General features: G+C 52.1%; 1 protein-coding gene across 6 annotated transcripts in view; it reads left to right on the top strand.

The window, feature by feature from the left end:
• The first annotated feature begins 865 nt into the window (after positions 1–865).
• The window catches only part of NSMF (NMDA receptor synaptonuclear signaling and neuronal migration factor), a 51852-nt gene continuing 45084 nt past the window's right edge, over positions 866–7633 (top strand). For 2 of the 6 annotated variants that reach the window (XM_064468436.1, XM_064468433.1), the window contains exon 1: positions 866–1182. In XM_064468436.1, the coding sequence (XP_064324506.1) occupies positions 1112–1182 (71 nt within the window). In that variant the 5' untranslated portion in view covers positions 866–1111. The remainder of the gene's footprint in view (positions 1183–7633) is intronic. The other 4 variants (XM_064468432.1, XM_064468435.1, XM_064468431.1 and 1 more) reach the window with 4 other exon arrangements.

Raw genomic sequence — 7633 nt, 5'->3', positions numbered from 1 at the left:
TGCGGCTTGGAACAACCTGGCCTGGTGAAAGCTGTCCCTGCCCATGGCAGGGGCTTGGACTAGGTGACGCTTGCAGGTCCCTTCTAACCCCAGCAGTTCTGTGATTCTACGAACTGAAAATCCTCTGCGCCTTGGCTGACAAGCTCTTTGCGCTGGGTTTGTTTTCAAGCATTCGATGACCCGGAGGAAGGCGTTTGCTCCGGCAGGTGACACTGGGGACGAGGAGGTGCCCGATGCCGGGCTCTGCCACCTCCAGTCGCCGCTGGGAACCCCGGCGCTGCCCCGGGGCCCGCGGGGGCGAGCAGTGACGGGCCGGGGGGACAAGGCAGCGGAGAACGGGCATTTGTGTCAGTCCTTCAGAGATTACAGGTTTTGAACAACGACGGCCCAACCTTTGCGACCGCAACCACCCCGCGAGCAGTGGGACCCCGGTGCACCCACCTAGCGCCCCGCTGCCAGCAGAGCGCCCAGCTGTGGGAAATCAACCATTCTCCTGCTCCACCTTTTTGCAGGGTGCGGGTCTGCCTCCTGACAGGAGCCCGCAGGGAGCATCCCCCGAGGCTCCCCTCGCCACCGGCCATGTCTGCCGGCGCAGGGCTGGGCGTTCACCTCAGGTGCGGGCTGGAACCGAGGAGGGCAGGACGGCGGGGACGGCGGGGGCGGGGGCCGGACAGCCGCCCTTCCCCGGGCTCCGCGGGCCGAGGCGACCGCCCGCCGCTGCCCCTCAGGCGGGGCCGGCACCCCGCTTGCCGGCCGGCCGGCCCGCCCGCCATGATGTCAGGCGGGAGGCGGGGGCGGAGGAGGGAGCCGCCGGCCAAATATAGCGGCGCTTCCTGGGCGGCGGGCCGCGCCCGGGCCCTCCCTCCTGCCGCAGTCAATGAGGAGGCAGCGGCCGCGGCGGAGCGCCGCACTCGCCGGGGGCAGCGCGGCGCAGGGCGGCGCGGCGGGGCGCGGCGGGGCGGGGGGCGCCGCGGCATGGCGGGGCGCTGAGGGAGCGCGGCAGCGAGGGGCGGCCAGGCGCCCCGGCACCCGGCCCCGCCGCGGCATGGGCAGCCGCGGGGTCGTGCGATGAGCGCTCCCCCGGCGGCTCCCCCCCCCCCCCCGCGCGAATATGGGCACAGCCGTGTCCAAAAGGAAGACGCTGAGGAACGAGGCTATGTCGTCGGTGGCGGCCAAAGTGAGGTGGGTGCCGGGGGAACGAGCCCCGCCGTGCCGCGGGGGGGATCCCGGCCGCGCCGGGAGCCCGGCCCGCGGGGCGCCGAGCCGGGGGGGAGGCCCCGAGACCCTCGGGACAAGGAGCCGAGGCGCCCGGCGGCGGGGCGCGACCCCGGGTCTTGTCCCCCAGGGCCCGAGCGGCGGCTGTGCGGGGCCGTCGGGGCAGGGTGCTCTCCCCCGGGGCTGGGGAATGGCAGCCTGGGCTGGGGGGGGCTGGGAGGGACCCCGGCCTGCGCCCGCCGGACACGACCGGCGAGTCCCCCTCGCTGGCTGCCGCGGTGCCCCCCAAAAGCAGCCACCCCCTCGCAGCTGGCTGGTGACTGGGCTCCCCCCGCACACGGGGGCCCTCGGCCTTGGGAGAGGTCATTTTCGCCAAAGGTGTCCCTGATTCTTGCTGCCGGCCCTGCTAATATCATCTACAGGTTTTTGCTAGGTTGGCAAGGAGCGGGTCAGAGGTGGAGCTGTCAGGGCTGGATCTTCCTAATGTTCGGGAGTTGGAAGCCTAGTTGGTTTGCGGAGTGGTTTTTCAGCAGCTGAAATGCCATCTGGATGTCCGAGGGCAAAGTCAGCAGCTTTATGTAAGGGGTCTTGCTCCTTGGAATGGAAAACCTATGGCCTGAAAATTTGGACCCCCCACATCTGCCCTCTCTGGCAGTGTCCCAAGGCACTGCATTGACCAGTTAAAAGATTTGGGTTCTATATTGTGCGTGTTCTGTTTTTATATTTTGTCTTACAGCGTAGAATTTCACTCGCTGTCTGGTCCCAGTGCTTTTTAGTATCAAACATGGGAGATCACAGAAAATGTATATGTTGCTTGATTGTAGTTAAGTTTAAAAAGCCGTTGCAGGTGGGTTTTGCTCTTTGCCCAGAAGGATGGAAACGACCTGTCTCCCACGCTGCAGCGCTAGTGTCACGGCAATCACCTGGTGACTGTTTGGGGGCATTGGCGCAGCTTTTTAGCTGCTCCTACAGCACAGCTGTGCGAAGGGGTAGGGCTGTCACTGTCTCTGCTACATCTAGACTGGCTCTTTGCTGCTGAAAAAAATAGGAAGAAATAAACTTTTCAGCTGCATTATATAACACCTCCTTTGTGTTAGACAAAATTGCATTAGAATAACCCAGAGTCATGTGCAGGACTCGATCCGTACTGCTGAGAGATCTCAGTCACCTCTCTGTGACTGTAACTCGGCATTACGGCATCTCTGCTATGCCGGGAAGAAAGACAGTCTTATGGTTTGAAGTGAAATGATCCAAAGATGTCTCTATATTGCTGTTTGCATTGTAAAGAAATCCATCCTTCAAAGTCTGGAGTGCCTCTGGGGAAAGCTGTCCAGGCAGAACCTGGAACTTTTCCCCACCTTATGATGATGCATCGTGTTCGTAACCAGTAACAAAAACGTGAGCGCTTTCAATGGTGTTCAAAGATCTGGAAGTGGCATTCATTTTCGCAGATGTCAGCCAGGTGGAGATACCGAAATGACACAAAATGCACCATAACTGTTGTAATGGGGTCCTGGGTATAAGATTAGGCAGCCAGTCACACAAATGACATATTCAGTAATCAGATTTCAAACAGTAGCGTGGGTGTTTGACAGCGACTAACACGTTTTGAACACAACGCCTTTTAGCCCACACCAGGATGGTCAGATGCTACTCAAGTAGGATCAACTCTAGAATTCAGGAGGTGTCTCCGGGATTCTGGTTTGCTACGTACCTGCTGTAACTGCTGGCAAGCCGCTGCTACTGTTATGCAGGAGCTCTGAGGTCTCACTTGGTGGTGTGAATTGTGGTGGTTTGGCCAGAAAGGTTAGCAGAGTCGACTTGGGCTGTGGAACATAAATTCCTTGAGGAGCGTCTGGTCATGTAGACCACGGCACAGGACAGGTGCTCTCACATGTCTCCCTGTTCATGCCCTGCTATAGAAATGCCTGACTGAAAAAGCCTTTGGGGAGGGCAGAGAACTTGTTGAGGAGCTCCCTGCATTGCCTCTTTGCTTGGAGAAGGTGCTGGTGGGCACGAGCGCCGCCAGTGTGCCTCCACCCTGCCATCCCAGGCACGTTTCAGTCCCTGCCTCGTGAGGGCTCTGCCACCCTTAGAATTTCTACAGTGGTGATGACCCACCTGCTGAAAGGTTTCCTCCAGGCTTCCTGGAGCGCATCGCACGTGGCTCCTGTGCTCTGCCCTGGGACCTCCTCCATGTATCCCCCGTATCCTTATCTTCCTTATAGAAGATAGACCCTTAGAGCCTCCTCCCAGGAGGCTCTGCAGGACAGTAGGTAAAGCTACAAAGCTAGACTATTCTGTCCTTCCCAAGAGGGTTGGGGACTTGGATCACCTGTGTGGGTAGCACTGCTGCAATGATTAGGTCCCCTGCGGTTTCGTGTAGGCAGCTGTGGGATCCTGTCCTCGTGCTGTGGGAGGAGATGCCCTGGGATTGTTTCTCTGCACCTCCTGACCTCTGCCCTGTTCGTATTCCTCCTGACTCTTCTTTTTAAGAGAAAAATAATCTCCTGAAATTCACTGCAAGTCCAAGTGGCCGCTGATGTATATTTATTATGCCGGGCTGGAATGTCTGCTGTGCATTTGACTCTTACTGAGCAGGGAGCATCATTTTTTTTGCTGTTGTGAGTAATGTAATATAAGCAGAAGGTGCAGGCTCCCTAGATTCTTAAATTAAAATCTCTGCAGAGCAACCTAGGGGAGTCTCCTGTCCCAGGAGAATTAATTAAGCTCCATGCAGTTTGTTGTGTGCTAGATCTTTTAAATAGCTTCTTACAAAATAATGGCACAGTTGCTCTGTGCTAGCGTTGTTGAGAGAGCATCTGTGATGCTGCCAACTTTGGTCTCTGTAGTCTTGTCCTCTCCTGAGAGAGTTAGAGCAAACTGTGCACTCATTCTGTGTACGGTACCCAGAAAGTGACTGTGGCCTAGTGCTGTTGCTTTGATCAAATTTGAAGTGCTTGTATGTGAGATCTCACTGTGTTGTACTGTATTTTCCTTTTTGTGTGTGTTTTATTGCCTTGCAGCTCCTGGGGCACAAGTGTTGAAGGCAGGGATGACGCAGTTGTCCTTGAGTCGTGACCTTGGTGCTGCCCCTGCGCTGACAGCTCCCAGGCTGCTGCGGTTTGGGCTTGTGCAGGTTCTCTTCAGGGTCCTGGCCTGCGTGGTGTCTGACACCCACTCCTTGGCTTCCTTGGTACACTTTCAAGGGCATGGATGAACGAAAGCGTTTAGAAATGAGCTCTCTTTGTCCTTGCTGCCTACAGAACAATACTGGCCTACACCTTTACTTTGGGAGCATGTGATAGTGAAGCAAACAGACATGAGACTTTTGCTGGATGTCCCAGAACCATCTCTCCTTGCTATGGTTATCACGAGAAATATTTGAGTTGAGCATTTGATTCACCTTACCCAACTTCAAGACTTTGGTGTCTCATCCAAGATACCCCATTGAGAGAGAAGAATTTGGTCTCACTCCCTCTCTATTAATTAGAGAGGGCTAGAGAGTGGGTTTAAAACAGGACACGAAGCATTGGTTGCTGCAAAAGGGTAAATTGTGCACTGACAAAATGCCGAGGTATTTGATTGTGCTCCTTATCCCAGGTTTCTTACTGCGTGAGCAATTTTTCGCTTATCGGGTTCTTCTTGAGTCTAGCTTTCTGTTTTCTGCTTGTGAATTTTCCTGTGAGTGGTATGAACTCTCTCATGCTTTGATTACCTTGTTATTTTAACTCCTTCCTGCTCTGTCCTCTCTCCACCTGTCCAAGCTTTGTGACTATAAATTCTTCCAGGGCTATGGGATCTTTGACTTTAAGATCCATCGCTGACGTCCAATATGCCTTTCTTGAGAGTGAAAATTAAAAATTTTAAAATTGAAAATTAAAATTTTCCAGCTACCATCTCCCTACGTCATTATTTCAGAAAACTAATTTTTGTCAGGGTATTGCTACTATTAGGTTTAAACAACAAAGATGTCAACAGTCTTTAATGACTGAGCTGTTAACTATGGGTATACCAGCGGTTTCCCCTCTCTGCTTGGTGACAAGAGCAGGATTGCTGCTGTAGGATGACATAGGTCTTGATGATGCAGGAGGTATCTTCTCTCCTGTTTTCCTGAGATGCAGCAGTCAGATGCTGTCACAATAGATTCCTGCTGCAACTCCTCTGGGCATTACTTCTGAAGGAATGCGGGAAGGTGGTGGGTGTCTTCTATTTTTCCATGTAACACTCCTGAATAGTCCAGGTTCTGCTTAGCTTGCTGCTATGCTCCAAATGGAGTTATCTGAGGTCTTTCATGTATCTCTTGAGTGTTTCAATACCCATTTCTTCACTCAGTTCAGTGTTAGTTTGGTGGATTGGATAAATTTGTGTGCATCGATTTCTCAGAGCTGCTAGTGTGCGTCAATGCCCCTTTTATCCTGTTGACATGATTATTTCAGAGATACGAAGGCTATTCCACGCTCATCATATTGTAATTGAGATCTTTGTTATTTGGCGGCTTTCCTCCTTCTAGCAAATGTATGTCTAGAGCATCTATGCTTCTTTGCAAAATCTCAGTCATTTTCTCTTCCAGACCCGAGTCCATCTTTGACACCTAATGCACAGTGAGTACTGATAAATGCCCTCAGTAATTGCTGCGTTGTGCTACCCCATCCCACCCTCTACACTCTTGAGGTTCCTCTGATGGAGAAGAAGCCAGAGAATATGGTGCTGCTTTCTTTGAGGCAATGGCAGCCTTGTCTTTACCGGTTGGACTGGTTAGTACAAAGTACCAAGGCTATGGTCCCTGGGTGATGTCCTTCCATTAAATCAAGCTGTGCTGACTGTGTAACATGCAGGTCTGATCTGCTGCTAAGATCAAAACCTCTCTCTAGATGAGTCAGGGCTAAACTTGTCATGTCGTCAGCTGATTACCTGTCAGTACTACCTGCTCATTTGTATGCAGCCTTTGCAGTGTCGTACACTCAGGGTTATAGCTCATCGGCCTGTGTATGTGTAAGGCACCTTGTACTTCATCTCATTTATGTGAAACAAGTTTCCTTTTTTATCTCTTGCCAGTTAAATTATCCTGAGGTGTCTCTGCTCTGAGTCCAGCTGAAGGGTTTTCTGTCCAATGCCATCAGAAGGCTTAATGGGACTTGAACTACATTGGCTGGGATAGTGGAGGCAAAACTGAGCTGAGAGAAAACTACAGTTGTGTGACTTGTATTAATACAGTGTGGGATAAAAGAAATAGAAAAGAATGGGATGAACAGAGCAGCTACCATCTGTTTGAATTTTGTTCTGACTTTATTTTGATCAAGGCAGTAGGTAGCCGAGGAGAGGGGGTAGATGGCACATTAATGATACGGGCAGATGCTGGTAAACTGTGGTGACTGTGAGCACAGTGAGGACAGTGAAGGAACACAGAAGGCTTGGCAAGGGGAAACTAGGCATAAGGAGCTAGCATGGCCAGCAGAGTCCCCTTGGCAAAGGGCACATAGAGACATCTGTGGGAGATCAGCTGAGGCACAGCCAAGGAGAAGCTGGTGGCACTTGGGAAACAGGAGTGTAGAAAGGAACCACTGAGATAATAGGCAAAAAAATTAGTCTGAAGTTCGCAGTGTAATTGGCTGGAAAACCCCCGTCGCACATTGTACCGTGCAGGCGTCATTGCCTTATTAGCTGTTGCTAGATAACTGTGATCAAGCATCCGCATTCGTTTGGTCTTAGGTTGGCCTGCAGTGTCTGAGAGCAGTGGAACGGTAGCGACAGAACTGCAGGTTCAGCCTGGGCCAGGCAGCAACGTTTTTGACTAGCTCTGTGCTCCTTGACTGTGCTTCTGACCTGCGAGGAGATGTCTGGGTATTGCTGGCTCTCTGGGAGCTCTGGCACTTAGGCTTTTATTCCTCTACCTTATCTGCTTGGGGAAACAGGAGTGAGGTTAGACACACTGCAGCACCTTTAAACTTGGGCTCTTATTCTGAGTGATGCTATTTTCGCTGTGGAACAAGGTGGGATGGAGGGTGGCAGTGCTTCTCTCTGGCTCCATGTTAGCCATTTGCAGTTTGGGTCTTAGGAAGTGCTTGGTACTAATTTTTTGAGCTTGTGGTTTGCAGGCTAAGGGTGAAGCGTTGGTTCAGATTTTAAGGCAGACAGATCAGCTTTAGGCATTGGCAGAGAGTTGAATGGCAAGAATGATAGATGGATTAACATGCTTTTGGAGCTTTTGAACTAGGTACAGGCTGAATTTTATCATCATATTTCAGCATTTTTTGTGTAAATCACTATGTTCTTTTAGTGATAATTTACCTGACAACTTGCTTGTTATTTTTTCTACATGGAATGACTGATGCACAAGAGAAGCTTCAAAGTCTTTCCCAAGGGTGTAAGTGCCCTGTTTGTGAATGGTGGTGATGATGCCTTGCAAGGACACACA

This window comes from Phalacrocorax carbo, chromosome 18, assembly GCF_963921805.1.
Source record: "Phalacrocorax carbo chromosome 18, bPhaCar2.1, whole genome shotgun sequence".
Lineage (NCBI taxonomy): Eukaryota > Metazoa > Chordata > Aves > Suliformes > Phalacrocoracidae > Phalacrocorax > Phalacrocorax carbo.
Note: the sequence above shows the minus strand (reverse complement) of the source record. Positions and strands in the feature narration are given on the sequence as shown.